Below are 23,122 nucleotides of genomic sequence, written 5' to 3' on the forward strand. Positions count from 1 at the left end.
TTACGGGCCCAGGTAATTGTCGTCGCCATCGTTTGTTGTTGCTGCTACCACTGCCTGCCGCATGTTGCCGTTGCAGCCAGCAGGTGAGAAGAAAATAAAATACAAAACCATCGGCCGTCCGTCTGTCGTCATCATCGCCCATCGTCATCGTCGTTGTGGCTGCAATTACAAGCAGGAAATAAGGGCTCTATCTGGGCTATCGGAACTTAAGATACCCTCGGGGAAAACTCGAATGGGAATAGGTTTAGGGATAATACGATACAATCCTTCCACCTTCGACATATGAGTATATACAGCGTATGCAATGCCTCTAAGCTATGAACAACAGAGATATATTTATGTGATTCTCAGACCGTAAGGAGATCTTGAGGTTCTTGGAGATATGTCCCAGCAAAACTCACAGAAAGTGACCTTTAGTTCATGTTAGCCTCATAGATCTCCATGAATTCATAAGTTACAAAACAGGTCTTCATCTTTAATAAGATCTTCATCATTTTGAAGTCTTTTCCACTAAGATACTTCCTTCCTTGCTATCATCATCTCCTCATCCAGACCATAGTCAAGACACTAGGGTATCAAAATTATTCGTATAGTGGGAAAACTTTTAGGAGCGGGGGATTTCCAGGCGACAAGAACCCCAGCCTTTGTTTGGCTTCTACTTTTTGGGGGCAGGGCATCGCATTCTGGGGATAATTGGGTCATAAAAAAGTTATTTGTGTAAAATTATGAAAATAAACTCAATTGCAATAATTTGCTATACAGGAAAAATGGCTCCAAACAATCGGGCAAGGATTACCAGGAAATGATCAAAGAGCAGGGCAGAGGAATGTGGCAGCAGTCCGCCCCAAAAATAAGCGAATGGAATGGAGGGGAACCGAAGCAAAGGGAATGAAATGGAATGCAAAAGCTGTGGCTGCGTGTAGCATACAAATCACAGGAAATATATCCACTTTTTCCCCAGAAATCATGCGAATATTCGTTTGTAAAAACTTCTATAATTGGATGCAGACCCAAAAGTAAAGTTATTTTCTGGGGGAAAATGTCAGAATAATTAGGACTCATAATAATTGGTAGAGAGGAGAGACAGAGAGAGAAAGAGTGCGAGAGGATTGTAATGAATGGAGCTTTGAAATGCATCACAAAAACTATTGAAGCAAATAAATAGAGAAAAATCAAGCAAAATGTATGCAAAAAAACAAAAAAAAAAGAGGGCAATATTAAATAAAATACAAAAATAATAAATAAAAAATACACAAATAATAAATAAAAAAAATAAAAATAAAGACAAAATTAATTTTAAAAAAATACTCAAATAATAAATAAAACAATATATAAATATAAAAAAACACAAACAAAAAATAGTAATTTAAAAAAATAAAAAAATAAAATAAAATAACTAATAAAATATAAAAAAATAAAACCACCCAACAAAATTAAGGAAGAACATAACCAAGGAGGAACCAAAAAATGAACATGGCTTAAACATAGAGAAGCCATTCGCAAGATATTCACAGGTCAGTTTCTACCACGAGTACAGGGTATAAAAAGAAGCAAATGAAGTACAATCCTTGACCAAAATGAATAAATGGAATAATTGAATGAAAGAAGTTGCAATCTAAGAATTTGGCAAACAAAAAAATACCATTCTTATCAATGATTAACTATTGGAACTAATGTGAGAAATCGAAGAAAAAATCTGTGTACTATCCAAGAAACCCTCCAAAATATCTCCCTAAAAGGTATCAAAAATCCACCGTAAACCGCACATTAAATACCCATAAAAACAGATGAAAACTTGAATATCTCACACAGCCTCCCCACTCACTTCCCCACCCCCTCTCTCAGATATATGTACATATGTCGGTATGTATCTGTGGGACACCCTTCTCTACCCTTACAGATACCTCATCCTCATCCTGACCCCCTCCACCTCTTTGCCTTGCTGTCAAGTGCAACGGTAAATTGCCATTCGATATGCAAATGGCAGCCGCATTCACAAAACGCTGCGCTTTTCAATTGCTTTTCTCTCTGCATTGAAATCAATTTAACTTTCTGCTCAATGCCAATCATTGGCACCCACACCCACCCCACACGTCCTCTCTCTCTCTCACTCTCTCTCTCTCTCTCTCTCTCTGTGCGGCGGGGCTCCATCATCAGTTCTGCGGGGCCGGAGGTGGGGCTGCAGCTTGAAAGGGAGGCAGAGGCGGAGGCAGAGACAGAGACAGAGACAGAGCAACCGGCAACCAAGTGGCGGCTGTGGCAGCAAAAAACAAACAATCAAACGGATCCCCGATCCGGAATCCAAAAACGCCGCTTATTTCAAAATTCATTTGTCATTTTCTGACAGGCCGAGAACCAATATTCGCGAAGGGTGGCTTATAATAGGAGGACGGAGGGGGCGGTGTGCCCTAGGTCTTGGGGTTTGCAAGCGAGACAAAATGGAGAACTATTAGAACTCTCCCTTTCTATAAAAAAGTTAGCAGATGAGAGGAGAGCCGGGAGGCGTGTCTCCCGCTCTCTCTCGCTCTCTTCCAGCGTGGCTTAGCAGCAGTTAAGGGTGGGTTTTCATGTCATCGACGCATTAGATGCCTGTGGCATCGTCATGAAGGGTATTCCTTCGTCGATTCCACGTAATTAAATTCGCATTGCCATTCCGCCTTCAAAACTATCAGAAATTCATTCAGTTTCGATGCCTATGAAAACTGTCACACCGTTTCATTGAATTGAACCTCCACTCCCCTCCTCCTCCTCCGCCCCCTCCTCCTACCTACCCTCCCCCCTGGTGCAATCTGAAATGTCTATGTCAGTGCTCGCGGGCATTGGTTTTTGGCCACAATTATTCCCCGATTTCTGACCGAATCGTTTCCGTTTCCCCCCTTCTTCCCCTTCCCGGCCGTGAGCATGCGGTGGCAGGAAGGAACATGACATAACATAACGGTAATAGGAAAATCATCGATTTTATTTGATTTATTTGCAGGACGTAGGTGACTTTTTTTTCTCTTTTTCTCTCTAGAGTTTGTTGTTGTTTGCTTTTCGTCCTCCCCCCTCTCGCCCACCCAAAACAGTGGGTGCGTGGCGCCAAGGTATGTTGGTCAAAAGGTAAGGCACTTCCACACATTGCCAAGAAATCAGCGTTCGATTTATTTTCGTTGCTTCGAAAGAAAATTTCGAATCTGTTTGCCCAGCCACACTGGGAGAGAGAGAAAGAGAGAGAGAGAGAGATCACACCCCACAGATTCATGTTTGAACGCTCCCTGCATGCTTCTGGTGTGGCAGTGCGGGCAATAAATCTAGGAAATTGTGTCAGAAAATGTTTCTCTGTCAGAGAGAGGAAGCGGCGGGGCAGCCATATTGAAATTAGAGGCACTTCCGTTTTGGATTTCTGTGTCTGTGTCTGTGTGTGTGCTTTGGTTTTTGCGGTTAAGAGAGTAGGGCCAGGGATAGAACTAAGTGCCGGAAAGATATGCGTAACAAAATGCCCTGCCCCCAAAAAGAACTCCTGACTTTTGAGGTTTTTTTTTTGGGTCGTTCCCTGGCCTCCTTCTTTTTTTCCCCCCCTGACATTTCGCCTTGGGGTATATTTTCGGCTGTACAACTTTAGAGGCATTTTTGGTTTTTATTTTTAAATATTTTCAAAGAAATTTTTGCCATTTAAATTGAGTATTTTTAGTTTTTAATTCGTTTGTTTTTGCAGCAGCAATAATTGGGCCACAAGCGTTTGTAATAAAAGCGAAAGGAATGCTCTCCCTCCGTCTATAAATACGGATTGATGTCTGCTGAATGAACTGCCGAATGCTGAAGAGTATTCATGAATGAGGGAATGTTTGATGTGAATGTTTGTGAATGGTTTCTGGTCTAAATATTCGGACGATTAAAGTGTCTGCTTTGAAGGTATTTATTCAGGGATATACAAGTATTTCTCTGCCTTTTTTTCTATCTGGAATCGCATTCACTGATTGATAAAGTATTCATAAATAGTTTTTTTCTGTCCGCCAACTTTCAATCTCAAGGTGTTCCTATGATTGTTTTGTTATTCAGTAAATCAGTTGTTTTTTTTTTTGGTTTTTTTTTTTTGTTTTTGTCATTGCCTGCCTGTTGGTAATTTTTCATGATTATTTTTGCGGTCATTATTGCTGATTTCGCTATTGTTGTTTCTGTTTTCTGTTTCAGTTTTCTGTTTATTCGTTCGCTCCACTCCACTCCACTCCACTCCCCTCCATTCCCCTCCACTCCACTCCGCTCCACTCTTTCCGATTTTAGTTTTGAGATAATGGAGCCCCCGCCGAATGCCTTCCATTTTTATAAATAAACTGCATGATGATAAAAATAGAATTGCAAAAAGCAAATAAACAAACAGCTAAAATAGCAACAACAACAACAACAACAACAAAGAAAAAACAAAAACTATGCCATTGTCGATTGTCGGGTTGGCTTGTTTTGTTGTCTTTTTAGCTTTCGTAATGAATATTTTTGCGAGTTCTTCGAAAGACAGAGACACAGAGAGACAGAGAGAGATAGAGAGAACCGACGACCCCCACACGCGACGACAGAGAACACACACACAAAAATCCATCAACATTTATCAAAAATTCAGCATTGGGGTTAAAAATAGTTACCATTCTGCAAAAAACGAAGCGGAACAGGTTCTGGATGTGAACTCTATTGAAATCTATCTTTAAGAATCGTTCGGGTGCTCATGCACCCAGTTGAAGGTCATGTGGGTCTACTCAGATCGTTAGGGTAAACAAATGCTTGTGGGTATATTTAGAAGAGTTTAAACATACCAAAAAAAAAATCTGCGAATAGAACTAATTGTGTTTGTTTCTTGGCTTCATTCATCAATCTATCGATGGAGTAGCGTTAAATGCCATTTAAATATAGCCAAAAGCTGGAAAGATCATTGAGAAAGAAAGAACGGATATAGAACATATACTATGCATATTTATTCTATAGATACCTTCTGCCCCTCCGCAATATTACCATAAGTGCCACCCTGCTTCCACCATATGTCGCTTCCTCTCCTCTAATTGCCCAAGAGCACTGCTCTGCAGTTGACTTGGTAGCTAATCTAAATATGTCGCATCTGCCAGATACGATTTACGTGCCACTGCAGCTATGTACCACTCGTACGGTAAATGTATCTTGCAGCTCGGCATCTCCTCTATCTCTCGCTCTCTCCCTCTGCCTCTGCCTCTCCGTCTCTGTTCGCAGAGTGATTTACAATTCCCGAAAAAAAGTAACGAGAATCTAAATATTTAACAGTCTGCCTGTCTGTATGTTTGTCTTTGAAGGTTCAGCAAATGTGTAAATAAATCAAAAGTTGTTGGACTTACCTTCAATGCAAAGGCACTGGCAGCAGGCAGCAGGCAGGAGGCAGAGGGCACAAGGTGAGGCAGTGGCAGGAGGCAGTTGCTGCGGCCGTGGCTGGTGGCTGATGGCTGATGGCTGATGGCACTGGAGGAAAGGCACTGTGTCTGGTGGCAGTAAGAGGCAAAGCAAATGTGATGGATGCCGTGCGAGCTATGAAGAATTGAATCAAATGTTGAATAAAGAAAAGTGGGGGCAAGTAAGTGCATGAAAGTGCATAAAAGCATCAAGAAATTACGGAAAAGTATACATACATATACCTATATGTTGTACCTTTACATACATACATTTGTGTGTATGTATTTTTTGGGGAAAGTGAAAATAATCTTAAAAGTACTTTAAGCATTTTTCCCTATTTTTGAAGTATTTTTTACGTATTAATAGACAGGAATGAATAGAAATGAATGTTTGCAATGAATAGACACTTCATTTGTGGCTTTAGATGTTTATTTTTCGTCTTTCCTCTCATAATATTATCCCACTAAAGACTCGTATCGTCTGTGTGCGTCCCCCTCATTCATATCGCAGATCTTCTGCCCTCTCGGCTCAGCATAATCTGTATACGGCATGGTATATCGGGGCTATATCTTATCAGCAATGTCATGACTCACTCGCTTCTCCCATAAATGTGGTTCTACACCCCATTGCAGAACACCTCCCGGCCTTCTGTTTGGTAGCATTCACAATTGATTACGGCGTGTACTTCCAGTTTCAGTTCCAGTTAAGCGCAAATATTAGCAGAGAGCCAACCATCAACAGGGCGAGTGCCCCACCTACCGAACCCATAACCCACCCCCCCATTGGCATTCCCACTCCCATTCCCAGAAGAAACCCTCCCCCACCTCCAGGAAACGCTGATGCAAACCCCCTGCTCCCATTCTGCCCTTCTCCAACCCACGGCCATGCAAACGAAACCCTTCCTTCTCCCCCACACCCGTACTTGGCGCTTCGTTCTTTTCAATTCCTCCTGTATTTGGGTGCGTGAGTAATGTGACGACATTAATTTTCACACTCATTACAACTCCATTAGAGAAGGGTCCCGTCCTCTGAAGTCCGAGCTTGGAATGGAATGGGGCACGGGGTCACCACCTCTACAACGCGGCGGGGTCACCCACTTCCACACCCACACCCACACCCACACCCGTTCCCAACTTCAACCCGCCCAGAACTGTGCAAATAGAGTAACAAAAAAAAAGAACCAGACACGAAATACACTATCGTGTGACGATTTACCAATGCACGCACGAGAGAACGCCACCTCCTTCTGCTCCTCTCCTCCATCCTCGCTTTTGACAGCTATTGCTGGTACCCCTCCCATTATGCCAATGGTACTCCTCCCGGTACTCCACCTCCTACTTTTGACAGCCATTCCGCTTTCGGAATTGGCCATGGCAAAGTGTCAACAGAACGAGTATTACGAGTACCACTAATTTGTGTACAAAGTGAGGATAAAAACGAAAACATTTGCCCCGTTTAACTATTAGAAGATTCAAGATGATAGTGCTTTAAAGGAAAGAGAGCAAAAGCGAGAGAGAAAGAGTGGCAGAGACTTATAGAAGTCTTCCATCTGTCCTCTATTCTTCCCATATCGTCCTTCCTATATCATCAGCAACCTTTGACTTTTCCATTACCAACAGAATAATCTTTCCATAAAGCAACTTTTTTGCAATTTTCAACGATTTAAAGCCACCGTTTGACCTTTTTTCCAACACATTTCATCAACATACAGTATGTCAAGAAACTCTTTACACACTGAAAATAAATTAAATTTTTTGACTTTGGATAAGAAAATAATGGCCTTTGGTTCAAATTTATCAAATTTTTTTAATTCCTAACCATTCAGGGATTAATTATAAAGTAGTTAGTGAAAAAAGAATAACAAAACTATAAATAGGTAACTTACAAAACAACAAAAACAATGATTACTCATTTTTGACACTGTCAAGAAACTCTTTACACATTTCGTTTTCGAGCTCTGTTTTGATCTCGTTCTTAGAAAAAACGGGACTTTACCGTAATCTATGCTTTTGGCGTTGCTCAGTGCTGCTCTATTTTTGCATTGACTTTGATTTGGTTGCGAAATTTTGACCGGGTGACATCTACAGACTAACTTTCTGAAATTTTTAAAATGCCTGGCAAAAGACTAAGGTTTGACGTTGTCCAAATGATTTACTATAATCACCAGTTGGGCAAATCTGTTGCAGACATGGTAGACATGTTTTCAGTATCAAGGAAAACAATTTACAATGTCCTAAGTTTCGCGAAGAACGAAGGGAGACTGGAAACAAAATGTGGAGGTGGCCGTAAAAGGAAGATAGACAGACGGGCAGACCGCGTAATCATGAGGAAAGTTAATCCGAATCCACAAATATCGGTCAGGACTCTGGCCAAGGAACTTGACGAAGAACTTGACTTGGTTGTTTCACACGAAACAGTACGCCAGGTTATTCTACGCCATAAATACTCTTCCAGAATGGCACGAAAAAAACCGCTGCTTTCGTCGGTCAATGTGGAAAAGCGCTTCACTTTCGCTGTTAACATGATCAGTAAGCCGGCAGAGTATTGGGATGACGTCATATATTGCGACGAAACAAAAATGATGCTTTATTACAATGATGGTCCACCCAGAGTATGGCGCAAGCCGTTAATAGCTTTAGATAACCGAAACATCTTTCCGACTGTAAAGTTTGGAAAACTTGCGGTTATGATTTGGGGGTGCATCTCTATCCGAGGAGTGGGAAATATTGCATTTATTGAGAACACAATGGATGTCAAACAGTACCTCTAAATTTTAAAAACAAATTTAAAAAGCAGTGCGGAGAAATTTGGTCTCATTACGGACAATAGGGCTAAATTCAAGTTTTATCAAGACAATGATCCCAAACATAAAGAGTCCAATGTGAGAGCTTGGCTGCTTTACAACTGTGGAAAAGTTATTGATACACCACCCCAGAGTCCCGATCTTAACCCCATTGAAAATTTGTGGGCCTACTTGAAGAAAAAAGTGGGAAAAGACAGCCCAAAAACCGCAATCAGCTAAAAGAATTCATACTGGAAGAGTGGCAAAAGATTCCCTTTGAGTATGACCTACAAAAACTGATAAATTCGATGAAAAAACGGCTCCAGCATGTAGTCAATGCTAAGGGAGGACATACCAAATATTAAAATAAGTTAAATATATTAAATAATTACGAAGAATTTTGAATTTAAAAAATGAAAATATTTTGTGTAAAGAGTTTCTTGACAGTGTCAAAAATGAGTAATCATTGTTTTTGTTGTTTTGTAAGTTACCTATTTATAGTTTTGTTATTCTTTTTTCACTAGCTACTTTATAATTAATCCCTGAATGGTTAGGAATTAAAAAAATTTGATAAATTTGAACCAAAGGCCATTATTTTCTTATCCAAAGTCAAAAAATTTAATTTATTTTCAGTGTGTAAAGAGTTTCTTGACATACTGTACGTACCTATTCCATCAAAAACGGGGACATCTTTCTTTGTACAAGCTGCCCTTAAAGTTTAGCCTTATTTTCAGCTACCCTTTGACCTTATCAACTTAAAAAATTAACAACATTATTGCTGAAATGTATTTTCTTCCTACTTTTTCACATTTCTGTGGGGCAATCTATGCCCTGAGACACGCAGGACCTCGCGTCTTGCCTGGACACAGGAGATACACAGAAAAACAGAAACAGAAACAGCAACAGCAACGGAAAAAGGCCTATCCGACGACAAAGACATATTGGGGGTCGCACGAGCCGTTCCCCACCCAAGTCCAAGTCCAAGCCGAAGCCGAAGCCCATCCCCAGCCCACCCCACCCCCTTTGGATGGTCTCGTCTCTCTTTCATTTGGAATTCAGCTCAGCGACAGAGCCAAAGCCAAAGTTGGCCCCCCCCACCCAACCACCTCTGTTGCTACATTCCGACAAATTCTTGCGCCTTTCTTTTTCCGAATGCAGTCACGTAATTTTCGAATTTTCAACAACAACACCCGAAAATTTCACCCCTCCGGCCACCGCCAAACAAATGAGCGGGGGAATAGAATACCCCCCTCCTCCTCCTCCTACTCCTCCTCCTCCACTATCGTTAGACAGAGCGTCGCGATGCGGCGTCGGGGCAGGCATCAATTTGTATCTGTAAATTAGTATTCCACTGCAATTTGCCACGGAAATACCCAAACACAACAAAACGAACATCGATTCCAGGGCTCATGATGTCCATCGATGATGATGATGATGGGTTCGGTTCGGTTCTGTTATGTTCTCTGTTTCCAGCTATAACTTTATGCGGGATCTCTGTGTTGCATGTGCGGAGTGACGCCTCTCATTCTCCAATAATCGCATTAATAATGCGCTCCCCCCCTCCACCATTATGTGGCCAGAACTCATTCCAAAAACCATTGCTCCCTCTAGCCATGTCGATGTGTCCAGGACCCTCATATATCACACGGATGGTTCTGTCATGAAGAGTGTCATGGAGTATGGTCTCTGTGTGGCCGCCGGCACCGCCACCGCCACCGACACCGACACCGCCGCCTATTGAAATTAACAGTTAATTTAACTAATAATTGTTTAAACAACAACAGACTTTATCATGATGGATTTCGTTCGTGTGGTTACGAGATGCCTGTGCCTGTGCCTGTGCGGTGCCTGTGTGGTGTTGTTGCCTGTCAACACTTTCCAGTCCCGTCCAGTCCAGTCGATATTCTGCTGGTCAGAGAAATACAGAGCCATTTCCACACCAACCCGCCCCACCCTCCAAATTCATGCATGGTCGTACATAAACACATACATATGTACATTTGTATGTATTTATTTGGGTTTCTCTGTTAATTGATTTTCATTTTCGGTTAAAAGTTGTTTCTGCAAAGCACTTGAAAATTTATTACTTGATTATGGATTCAACTTAACTTTTACTAAACCTCAAACATAAAAAATAAAATATACAGGAAAAATACCAAAAATACCGAAAATACCGAAAAATACCACACAAAATAATGAAACAGCACCAGAGAAAAGTTCACACAAAATACTACAGAAATACTGTAATATACCGGGGAAAAAACCTTCAAATACCTGAAATAAATTGCATACAAAATTTCAAATTACTGAAAACTATAGCAATATACCGGAAAATGCTGCACGAAACATAGCAAACTCCTTTTTTTTTGTATTTTTTAACGGTTTGAAGGCATTATTCTATATGGTATTATCTATGTAATTTTAATGTTTTATAAAGACATCAGTAGGTGATCCTTTAACTCATTTATTTTAAATAAATCTATGTATCTCCATACCGATTAATCCCAGTGCATATGCTCGAAATCCCGTACAATCCCATTCTTGATGATCCCATCATTTGGGGCCTAATATGCTTTCATCTACTGCACTCTCGTCTTTCCCTGCCACAGAAATATGGTAAAATGCTGCCCTAATCTGTTGGCTTCTCCAGAAGAGTACGTGCCGGCCTCCCCCCGCCTCAAGGCGAACCGGCTGTGTGGTGCAAGTTCAAAGCAGAGGAAGGCATGGGAAACGGAGGCCAATCAATGACCCTACCCTACGCACAGCAAATCTGTTCATTGCCTCATCTGGCGCCCACTCAAACACTTACGAGAGAGAGACTTGGATGCACACTCAAACACCCACAGATATCGTCCGATGGGTGGCGATGCCGATGGCGATGGCAAATTATCAGCTGATTTAGTGGCAGGTCAGAAGGCAGTAAAATTCCACACTTTTCTTTACAATTTCACACACAAACGAACAGCGAAAAAAAAAAGAAAAGAGAAAGGAGAAGGAATGTGACATCAATTGACACGAAAGTTCAGCGTAAATATTTGCCCAGATAAAGAGCAAACACACAGAGAGCCAACGACAGTGAGAGAGAAAGGGTAAGAGAAAGAGGGGGGGGGGGGGGGGATAGAGAAGGAGGTGGAGGAGACACCCATAAATTCCAGCGGTCATTTTCATTCAGCATTCACTGAAAGAGCGACAGAGAGGGAGAGTGAGTGAGTGTATGAATGTTTGAGTGTGTGGAGCATTTAATGACAAAGAATGGAGAAGAACAATTTGTGAATGTGCGACAAACAAATGGAGACATCGCGACCAGACTCCACAATTGCCACCAAAAGCGCTGATGGGGATGCAACAGAGCAAAGATACAGATACAGATACGCATAAAACATTCGAGAAGGAAGACTATGATGATGGTGAGGGTCTCTGATTCATTCGATTTAGGTAATGGAAGCACATAATACTAATGCTGTTTAGATGATTGGTTTTATTGGAGCCAACAAGTAGATCCGTTCCTACTACCCAAGAGAAGAATCCCATTTGTAATCCAATTATTTTGTGGCATTTTTCCTATGCAAATTCCTTCCATGTTTCGGTATTTTTATCATAATTTTGCGACTCTAGTTCTTTTCAATGTTTTGCAGTCATAAGTTTTAAAATTTTTGGTGTTTTTTCCAGTATTAATTGGTATTTTTAGGTATTTTTCTTGTTATTTTATATATTTTCCTTCTCCTTCTTTTGTTGGGTATATTTTTGATATTTTTTCCAATTTTTTGCAGTATTTTTATTTAAATTGTTGTATTTTGTACAGTATTAATTGGATCTTTTCAGTATTTAGATGTGGTATTTTCAGTATTTATTTATTTTTCGTGGTTATCTCTTGTCAATTGATAAGACTTTCTGGAGAGCCCCTCGTTGAACTAAAAAAAAAAAACTCCCTTTGAACGTTTATCGAATGAAATTCCATTTTATTTCTCATCATATCGCAATATTCCATTTTTTTTCTCGTAATATCGCAATTTAATATTGCTATATTTAACCAAATTCCAATCATCGAATGCACTGATATCCGATTTCTCCTCGTTTTATCCATTAATTCGATTCGTCACTCGTCTGGATTTTTTAATGCGAAAATTGCATTGTGTGATGCTTGTTTGTATTTTATTATTATTCTTTTTTGTTTGTTTTTGTTTTTGTTCTCTTTTGCAACTTATCAGCACAGCTGCCATTTCTGCTGCTATTTCTGCCACAATGATGCGAAACGGACCCAGGGAGGCGTCTCATCGGTAATTCCATGGCGTCATTATTATTGTTTGTGCCGCCGACGCCACCGACGACGCCACCGACACCGCCACCGACACCGCCACCGCCACCAAGGCCGTAATCGAGACTCGAGAGCTATAGAGGAGGCTGACTGCTTGGAGAGAAGAGGGTACGGATACGGGGATTGGGGCATGACTTCATGCGACACCATCCGCCTGGCACGTGAATCAAAATTGACGACATCGCACGGCTCGGACTTCAGAATTTGTACAGAATTGCTCTAAAAATAAAGCTTCGGTATTTCCGATAAGAGCCCAGCCCCAGATCATTGAAAATATCATTGCCATATGCTGATTGGGTCTCTTATTTCACTGGAAAGAAATGCAATAAATCTGTAAATAAAACAAAATCTTTTTCGGCAAAAGAAATTCCTAAATAAAAATTAAGATATTTACGAAACAAGTTCCACGCTTTTCGGGGGTTTAACAAACCGCAAAGAATAACGAGAAGAATATCCAAATAATTTAAAGATATAAAGAGATACATTTAATACGCTTTTTTGTGTAAGAAATTATCACATGATAATCAAGAAAGACAGTATGTACAGTATATACCAAGAAAACCCCCAAAATATATCCCTTCTGAAGTTTGGATCAGTACCAAACAAAAACGTTGATTCCCCCATAAACAATTGAGTCATGAAAATTGATTTGAATTGTCAGCCCAATATTTAACCCTTATCAGAGCATTAGTCATGCAAGCAACCCCCCCTTCCAGTGGTGGACGACACCCAAAGGAAGTTTTCGATAAGAAACTATTAGATAAATAACCAAAAATTAAGCGGAAGAAAGGGTAACGGGGGGTGCACTCATCATCACGCCTCCCCCAGAGCCAAAAAAAAATAAATAAAAAATACAAACAACAACAGCACACACACACACCCCCTTCAAACCGAAAAACAGACATTGAGTAATAACATTTTAATAGCCAGAGAGATTAATTGGCCCACAAAGCGAGAGGGGGGTGGCCGAGGGCAGGGAGGCGGCATGTGGCAAAGTGAATCATGCGATCCGCAGCAGAGAGAGACACTGTCTGTGCCTGTGCCTGTGCCTGTGCCTGCCACGAGGTTCGAGTACAAAGGGGGGAGGCAACTGTGGCGACTATGCAAACTATGCAGATTGCTGGTTGAGTCTCGAAAATTTAATCGACCACACGAGCGCGAGTCATAAAAGTGCGAGGAATTTCTATGAATAAAAAGTTGAAACGAATAAGCGAATACACAAATGAATACAACATTCGGATTGCTGCCGCCATGAAAAGCGAAAGGCGATTGCATGATAACCATCCAATCCATGGCTCTTGCTGCTGCCTTGGCTCTGGCCCGAGAGCCGAGGCCCAAGCCCTCGCCCACCCTTGCCAGGGGTCTGGTCTGGCTGCTACCCCCTTCGGTCACGCCTGTAAACATGATACTTCCTCGTAGAGATGGTGGCCTCAAATAAGGGAAGGTGCATGCAACACTCACGTTGGCTCTTGGGTTATGGACATTTTGGGGGAAATATAGCATTAGAAGGTTATAGATGGAGTTGGGAGATGCACAAAAACGGGCGAAATATGCTGAAAAATACCGAAAAAAAAATTTTAAAAATACCAGAAATAAATACTGCATAAATTCAGAAATTACATATATATATATCCATAATTGCGAGAAAAAAAAGACTGCAAATATACTAAAAGAGAAATTCAGATGGAGAAATGCATCCCTCAACAGTTTTTTGTCATCGCAATCAAGATCTATTCTTTATTTACAGAGAATAAATGCCCTTGAGTCTCCTTAGGATCCATCCATCAGATGATCCCTGGATTTGGTGCAGGGATCTGTAAAGAGGATCATGGGACACGTGGAAGTGACACACCTGGGAAGGCGGATAGTTCTCCCCTTTTTCGCGTGGGTCGCGTATCATGTATATCGCACACAGTATATCTTTTCGCCATTCATGATGCGACGTTCCATTCGTTTCCCAAAACCCAGAGCTGCTCATCCTCCCGCTGTGGGCTCCACATTTGGAGGAGGGAGAGGGAGAACTGCAGTCACTCGACGACGAATTAATTATCTTCAATTCATTCATTAAGAAAATGTGGGAGTGGGTGATGCGGTGCTGGGGTGCTGGGGCTCTGGATACGCGAGGAGAAGGTTCGATAATGAATGCACACACACACACTCCCACACGAGAGACAGACCAGACAGTCGGAAAGTATCTCACAGTCGCCACAGTCGGTTGTATCTCATGGAGCCACTTGTACGAGTAATCGTATCTCGTAGTACGCTCTGTGTCTCGCGTATCTCGCAAATGAATGAAAAACAAACCCAACAGCAGGGGTCGGCCCCAAAAGGGGGCGGGCGGCTTCCATGAGTGGGCGTGGGCGGTCGACCGCTGTCTGTGGATTGAAACTGGAACGAGGGCCTGGGGCCTCGGGCCTCGGGCCTGGGGGCTGGGACTGGGATTGGGGCTTTTTTTTCATACCATACCGCATCCGTCGTCGGAGACCGCGTCGTCACGAGATGTCGGCGGCGGAAGGTTGAATGTCGGGCGGAATGGGTGGGGGGAGGAGGAACAGGTCGCATAATAAATTATTCGCGTGACCAAATAATTTGCGTTTGGGGAATTTTCGCAAAATGTCAGAGTAGCGGTGGAGCCAGCCAACTGGTGGCGGCGGGGGGTGGGTTTCCTCTTATCACAAGGAGGAAAAGCGAGGAAAATTATTAGTTCCATGAATTATAAACACTGTTTATTTGTTGTTTTCTGTTTTTTCGGTCTTTGAGCCGCCCTTATCGCGGCTCTCATAACTTGAACTTTGCTTTCGGCGAGTTCCATCGAGTATTATGGCTCCAATGATATCACGGATAATTGCAGGCGATAGTCTTTCTTCTAGATTTATGGCAATTTTGTTTTGTTTTGATTTGTTAGTGTTCTTTCCGCAGCCAGAGAGGGGGTGGGGTGGGGCAATGATGGGTGTGTCGGCAGAGTGATAAGAACTCCAAGGGCAAGGCCAAAATATGATAAGAAAGTGAACTAATTTTTGTGTTGTTAGGGTCTAGACAAATCAATCTTCTTGGGTTTATTTATGGGCAAGATAGATCCAAGTATTGGATATCTAATGGATGACTAATGCTCTGAAGATATAAATATCTTCAGGGGAACTCTTTCTCAGTAAAAACTTGCCCTTCCTGCACTTCTTAGTTTGATTTGTAGTGGATTTCTCATTAGTTTTCTATACAATAACCATCTTAAAATATAAATAATGTATGAAAATATAGCGTTTAATAGACTTAAGTCTCTAAGACATTCCCTCTATCTGGTTACTGGATGCTGGCCTTCAAAGATTCATTTCTTAATCAAAATACAGACTTCAGATACATTTTAGAGGGTAGATATCCTATGATTCATATCCCCACCCACCATTTGCACAGCTCCTTCCCCATAGAAGAAAACTTTCACTTGGGTCAGAGCCCCACTCTTTGCTGAACCCCAAACGAAACTTCCCCCATTTCTAGCTTTATTTTTTTCTTCAAAAAAGGTAGCACCACCTAACGAGTTGATAATTTTAATAATTTCATAACTCAAACCATCAAAAAAAAACAAAAAACATTCAAGAAATTGCAACTTCCAAATGGGCCACAACTTTGCGGTTCACCCGAAAGTCAAACAAACAAAAAAAAAGGAGAGTGGAGAGGAGGAGAGGAGAGAACCCTAAGTAAATTTTGCAAATATTAAGTATACGTCGAGAGTCCATTGCAGGGTAAAAGGTAGGCCGGCTCTCCTTTGCAAATTGACTTTAGACACGCATAGGGGGTGCCTCTGCCCGTGCCTCCGCCTCTGCCTCTGCCTCTGCCTCTGGAGGGTGCACTTTTCCCTGGAACAACATGTGGCATGTGCGAAAAAGCAGGCGTACCCCGCCTGTCATTATATTTCGCGCCACGCAAAGCACATAGAGGAAATGCAACTGCAACTGCAACTGCATCGCACACACAAAAACTGATAACTAAGTCAGTCGTGTGGGAGCTGCCCCACCCACTTTAACCACCACACAAGAGGGGATGGCGGGGGTAACCACCATACATGACAGTTTATTATTACAAAATAAGCATTTAAGCGACGCATATGACAGTTAATAACAGCAACAGAGGCAGCGGCAACAGCAGCAGCAACAGCAGCAGCAGCAGAGGCAGTGCCAGTGGCAGCAACAGAATGCTAAAATTCCCACAACATCCGGTTGAGAGCAGAAAAAACCAACAGCAAATAAAGTCAAACGGAACAAATAAAAGACCGACCCAGCCAGAGAAACGGCAGGGCAGAGCAGGCAGGCGGGCAACATACATTTTTTTTTTTGTGGGGCACAGTGCGTTGAATGGCTTCATAAATATTTAAAAAAAGGTCCTATAAATATAAATTTTTTGCAAATGTTCAAGAAAATGTTAAATATACTTCAGAGATATAGAAATATGGAATGGCATTTTAAATGCTTAAAAACTTTACAAAATGCTTAATAAATATACCTTAGTAAAATATACAAACTGGATTTGCATATTGGAAAATACTAGAAAATACTGGAAAATACTAGAAAAATACTGGAAAATCCTAGAAATAATTCTACACAATTATTAAAAATGGCTATCGAAAAATCTACCAAATTATAATATTAAAAATAATAGAAATATCAGTAAAAAAAAAAATAAAATAAAAATCTGAAAATAGTATTAAAAAAATAATATGCAAAAAATTTCAACAAAAATGTGCATACAATCCTAGAAAAATACTAAATATAATACTAAAAACGAATACTAGAAATACCCGTATGAACACAGAAAAACTACTCATAATAATTGAAATAAAACCAGAAATACTAAAAGCAGAAAATATTCAAGCAACCTGCAGACAGACTTCCATTGAAGTTCTGCCACTGCCAAAAATACTAATCAAAATCAAAAAGTCTACCCGATGTCGGTATCTTCCTTTCTAGTGTGGTGCCACTGTACGTGGAAACAGCATTGGTAGGCGCGAATATTGCGCGCGTGAGTGGCGGATATGGATGGATCGAGACTCTACTTCGAGTTGGTGGCACAGAGCAAGAGGCAGTAGCCACCGACGCAGCTCGAATGCGATGCGATGCGATGCGTGGCAGAGTGGCAGCGTGAGTCAGCTGCCATGGAATGTGAATGGCATACAAAATGTCGCATGCGGATGCAGACCGGTTCAGCAGGCCACAGAAGGAATAAAAAAAAAAAAAAAACCACACAGACACAGAAAATACAGAAAAAATACTGAAATCCCAAAACAGAAAGAAAGATGGAGAGAGAGAGAGAGAGAACACACAAATTGATATTGCCAGTGGTGTTGCATCGTTGTCGTCAGAGTGGCAATGCAAACAAGTTGCCGCCAGCTAAAGGGGCAGGCAGTGCGCAGAGGAGTGCGAGATGGTGGGTGCAACGTACAACCAATCCATCCCCTCCACCCCCCACCCACTCTGCACCGCTGTTAACCGACTGTGGCTGGTTGGAGTTAAGTGGCTTTTCCGCTGCATTCTGCCTTGCGCCGGTTTTGGGCAACATTCGCCGGCTGCAGCAGCAGCCACAGCAACAACAAGTTCCAACAATTATTGGCGTCTCACGCTGTAATCATCGCAACAGCAGAAGCGAGGCCTCCTCCTCCTGCCACCCGAAAAACACCCAAACACATGACTGGAACGTGTCTGTAGTTTTCACTTCTATTTGAGCCATGATCATCAGCATCAACCTACATTCCTCAGATTTCTATCGTCGCCTCCACGTGTCTGTAAGTGACCGACCCGACCACCGATGCTGGTGGATCGCCAGTGGATCATATCGGATCGGATTGGTTCGAATCGGTGGTGGCTCTTGGCTAAAAAGTCACACACACAAAATTGCTCAAAAATCCATTTACAAACATCATTAATCTTCCAGAGGCCGCTCTCGCTGACGAAGCTGCTGTTGGGCAACCAGCATCCACGATTAACGGAGATCTTAATGATCTGTCGTTTGGCAATTAGTGGAGGGTGGGGTGGGGGGGTTCAAAGTTCAATCGAATGGATCATATTGCCTTGGCATGTCATGAATAAAGCACTTGACAAAATTATTACCCTAGGCAATCGAAGAGATTCAAAGTTCGTTTAACGTTTATCGAAATTTATCGAATAATCGCTGAATAATCGTGATACACAACGATCGACTGCATGTCTACATATAGCAAATCCCAGAACTAAATCTCTCCATCAGAAACCCCTCGATATTTGTTTCCATTAGTATTTATAATCTATATATGTATATCGATAAATATCTGATATTGAATACTTTTTCTATATAAATTAGTTTATATTCCAGCTAGATCTCTTTACTTTTTCATAATTCCCTGTCAGTGCCACATTCATTAAGTAAATATATGAAATGAAACCCAATAATTGTATCCCCTCTCTACAGATGCCCTCGATGTGGCTACCACCCTCTCTCCACAGATTAAACACTCTCCTTCAATGATTGTCATGCCCCTCTCCTGTCTCTGAATCTCATTCGTCTCTTGACTCGTCTCTGATTCTCATTCCAGATCTATTCGACTAATTACAGATCAGATCTGATAGGAACCGCCACAAAGCGCCCAGTTCCGGACTTCCACTTTTGTATCTACATATGTGTGCGATTGTGAGTGTGAGTGTATCTCTGGGTGTATCTCTGAGTGCGTGCGTGTGAGTGTGTCGCTGTGTTTTGTGAATGGACCGGACCACTGTGCTGCTGCTGATCCCGCGCTGATTCCGAATGCCATGATGCTGATGCTTGCCACTGACAATGATGAATGGCAGAGGGCAGGGCAGAGAGCAGATCATCGCCAAGCAAAGGAAATCGAGTGCGAGTGCGAAGAGCACAGAGACATTCGCTCATTCACAAAACCCAAAAGAGGGAGATAGCCATAAACAGCAGCAGCAGCGGCAGAAGGCAGCAAATAAAAAAAAAATACAAAAAAAAAGCGCACACAAAAATATTAATTAGCATTTGACGCTGCGAATGAGGTCGCTGTCGCTGTCGCAGTCAACGCCGCTGTCGGCGTCGTCTAATCGCCCGCTCACGAATCGTCGCCCCACAAGCGGCGGCGGCGGATGCCACAAATTTGGGCATGTGTCGCGCTGTCGCTGTCGCTGTTGCTGTTGCTGCCTCTGTCGCAGTCTCTGCTGCAGTCAGCGCCAGCGTTTGCTGCTTCCTTTGGCGATTTTTATGAATGAAAGCTTCGTTTTTTTTTTTTGTTTGTTGGTTTTTTGTTTTTGGGTTGAACGTAGTAAACGTTGGCGTTGGCTGCTGCTGCTGCTGTCAGCGCTTGCTCGCTATGGCATTGCCATTTATGGGCAAAGTGCAAAGTGTCGCTGTACGAATGTGAGTGTACGTACGAGTGGTTTGAGTGTACTCACTCGGAACCACTCTGTAAATGGCTAACTACGATCTCGCACAAGTCATTGAGTCATATGGCGGGCTCCGTATGATGTGGGCATCGATCGAATCCAAAGAGGGGTATGACCTCGTCCACGCAGATCAAAGGTGGATTTGTAGTGGAAATACGAGTGTGGCAGAGTATGGTATATGGGTCACATCCACTCATTGCAGAATCGGACGAGATGGAGATCGAAATGAGCATGAGGAATCATTGAGGAATGAAATGGGAAATCAGGGACTGTGAAAAAATAATCATATTCGAAAAATACTGGCAATACTAATAGAATATACCATTAAAATACTCGAAAAAATATTCCAGAAAAATACTATAAATATAGACGACTAAATAAAATAATAAATAAAATTCCAGAAATAGTTTTCAGAAAATAAAAAATAGAAACTGTAAATAATATTAAAAAACAATTTAGAAATATTATTTGAAACATACTAAAAAAAAAAGGCTGGAAGTAATATTAGAAAAAAATAAAATTAAGAAAAATAAATTTAAAAAATGGAACATATTTTACGAAAATACTAAAAAGAACAAAAATATAAATACTTTAAAAAATACTTTAAAAAAAATCGATGTAATATTAGAAAAAATACAAACAATAATCTATAAATACTAGAAATAATACTAGACAAAATATACTATAGATCCAGAAGACACCAAGTTCTATGTATTTCTATAGGCATGGGAAAACATGTCACGTGTAATGCAGTAGTGCCCCTCCGTCAATTCGGCAACCCTTCCGCAACATGCCACAAAAAAACCGCAACTTATATTCAACCAAAAAAGCCCCCACCCCAGCAAAGGATAAACATTCTCATTCTCTCCCTTCTGTCACCTATCACCTATCTCTACTGCCTCCCTCCCCCGCCGGCCGTTCATCGCACAAATCGATACAATTTCCAGCTTCGATTGTTATTCGATTGTTATGCTATGCTATTTGTGATGTTTATGCCATTGGCTGGCTTTAGTGTGTCATTGCCATGCGAATGCCAAACAAATGCGAATGCGAATGCGAATGGGAATGAGAATGGGAATGAGTACCACACACTCGTATGAGAATCAGATTATAGCCAGCGAGTGTTTGAGTGTGTGATTTTATTCAATAGCCGGGGCTGTTTGTCTGTCTGCTCGTCGTGTGTGTCATGTCAGAAATGCATTCCCCATCTCCCAAAAAAAAAAAACGCAAATTGTCGGGCAATTACCGGGGGAAACGGAATCGAAATTATACATCCGTTTAATCCCGGTCTTTGAACGATGGTCCATCTGTTCTAGCCCCCGGTTTTTTTTTTTGTATTCAATTTGGGGGAGTTTTAACCTGTGTATGCATATACAATGTATATTATTCCATGTCGTTTAAGACGCAATTGAAATTTCCAATGAAATTTCGAATGACAGCTTAAACGATAATTATCATCGAATATCGGCCATGTCATCGTCATCATCATTATCGTTATCATTATCATGGATGTAATTGTAGACCGACAATAAACGAAATTGCCTGAACAATTGTGTCCCAAAATGATTGAAATGTGGCCTAAAAAACACACACGTGTGTATCTTTTTTTTATTGTCCAAGAATGACTATGACTATGACTATAAAGCATTATAATCGCAGTAGTTTCAATTACCAACGCGTGTCGATAATTTCAATCGTTTTTATTGTCAATTTTTTCTTTCCACTTCTGGCTTTTGTCATTCGATGAGGGGGCCTAAGGCTACCGGCACGGTACTCGTAAAATTGTTGTAATTTGCGATTGTTAACTGTTTGGAAATCACATTTGGAATTAATCGCTGGCCAGGCCAGGCCGGGCCGGGCCAGGCGGCCACAGGCCACATCCCACATGCCACAAAAGGGTAAAAATTTAATTCGATTAAATTGTATAAATAGCCACCAAAGGTAGTTCTAAAAGCAAATAAAACGGCAGTCAATTATATTTAATTCAATGGAAATTTAAATTTCAAATAAACACAACATAAAACAGAAATCCATTAAAAAAAAAAAAAAATGTCCACGGTTTAGTGGTTAAATATTGTTCAACTATAAAGAGGTATTTATGTGTTTATTTAAATCAGGAAAAACTTGTTGGATGTGCAAAAGTTGTGGAAATCCCCCAAAATCAAATGCAAAAAATTCCAATGACGTTACAGGCCTTTTGCTGAATGTCATTATCTTTATCTTGTATATAGTATTTTCCCCTATCTAATATCTGTTATGCGATATATCCATCAGACACCAGACGGTAGACATTAGACATTTCCGCTTTCCCCTTTGCGTGCCTTGAAAAGCTTTTATAAATATTGGCACACCTCGTCGTATACGCAATACGTTGACGTTGTGTTTTTTGAGTCTATCGTTTGTTGCCGGAAGAGAAGCGAAGCGAACCGAAGCGAAAAATGTTGCCTGTCGCCGCTGCTCTAAGACCTTAGGATCGTTACGGGGCTAATGCCAGAACAGCATTTGTCATTATTTTTGTGCAATGAAATGTTGGCAGAATTAAAAATCAATAAACAAACAAATGGAATGGGAATTGGAATCGGAATTGGGGGACTTTGAGTTTCGGTTCTCGATGAGTGGCGGCCCGTTCTGCAAGGGGGGGAGGGGGCTGTGTGTGTGTGTGTGTGGAGGGGCGTGTTTTGTGGGCCCGTTCCATTTCGGCACGTAGTATTTCCGCAACAGTTGCAATTCTCGCAAGCGATAAACAAATTAAACAAAAACCAGAAATAAGAAATGCAAAAAAACAAAAAATAAAAACCAAAGAATAAATACAAACAAAAAAATTCTGGTTGATGAGCAGCCGAAGGGGTTGATGAACAGGGAGAATACCCTAGGAATTCCTTAAAGGAAACAGTTTTTTGGAAAATTCTTTGGAAAATTTACTTTAAACTCTTCAATATTTATTAATCTAAAGAAATCATGGTTAAAAGGCGTATTTTTGGATTTATGATTCAATGAAAAACGTTCCCGACTTTCTCGCCTTTTCTTTTCTATATCCCTGAAGGTGGGCGCTACTTCAGTTACAAGCCCTAGCCATAGTCCATTTAAACTCAGTTTTTCCATCCATTAATGCCCATCCATAATAGCACACGTAAGAAAGAAAAAAACCCAGAAAAAAGATACAAATAAAGGAGTGAAAGAGTGAAAGAGGTAACACAAAGAGAAGGGGAGAAGGGGAGAGGCGGCGTATTTACATACATA

The 23,122-nt window shown here is 41.3% G+C and overlaps 1 protein-coding gene across 1 annotated transcript in view; it reads right to left on the bottom strand.

The window, feature by feature from the left end:
* Window positions 1-5,333: 5,333 nt before the first annotated feature.
* Window positions 5,334-23,122, bottom strand: part of LOC6601076 — a gene marked incomplete at its 3' end in the record, with an annotated part of 35,965 nt that continues 18,176 nt past the window's right edge. Inside the window, exon 5 of the mRNA XM_026993959.1 lies at window positions 5,334-5,520. Within this exon, the coding sequence (XP_026849760.1) occupies window positions 5,334-5,520 (187 nt within the window). The remainder of the gene's footprint in view (window positions 5,521-23,122) is intronic.

The sequence above is a fragment of the Drosophila persimilis genome, unplaced genomic scaffold (genome assembly GCF_003286085.1).
Source record: "Drosophila persimilis strain 14011-0111.01,24,50 unplaced genomic scaffold, DperRS2 tig00000977-arrow-arrow-pilon, whole genome shotgun sequence".
NCBI lineage: Eukaryota > Metazoa > Arthropoda > Insecta > Diptera > Drosophilidae > Drosophila > Drosophila persimilis.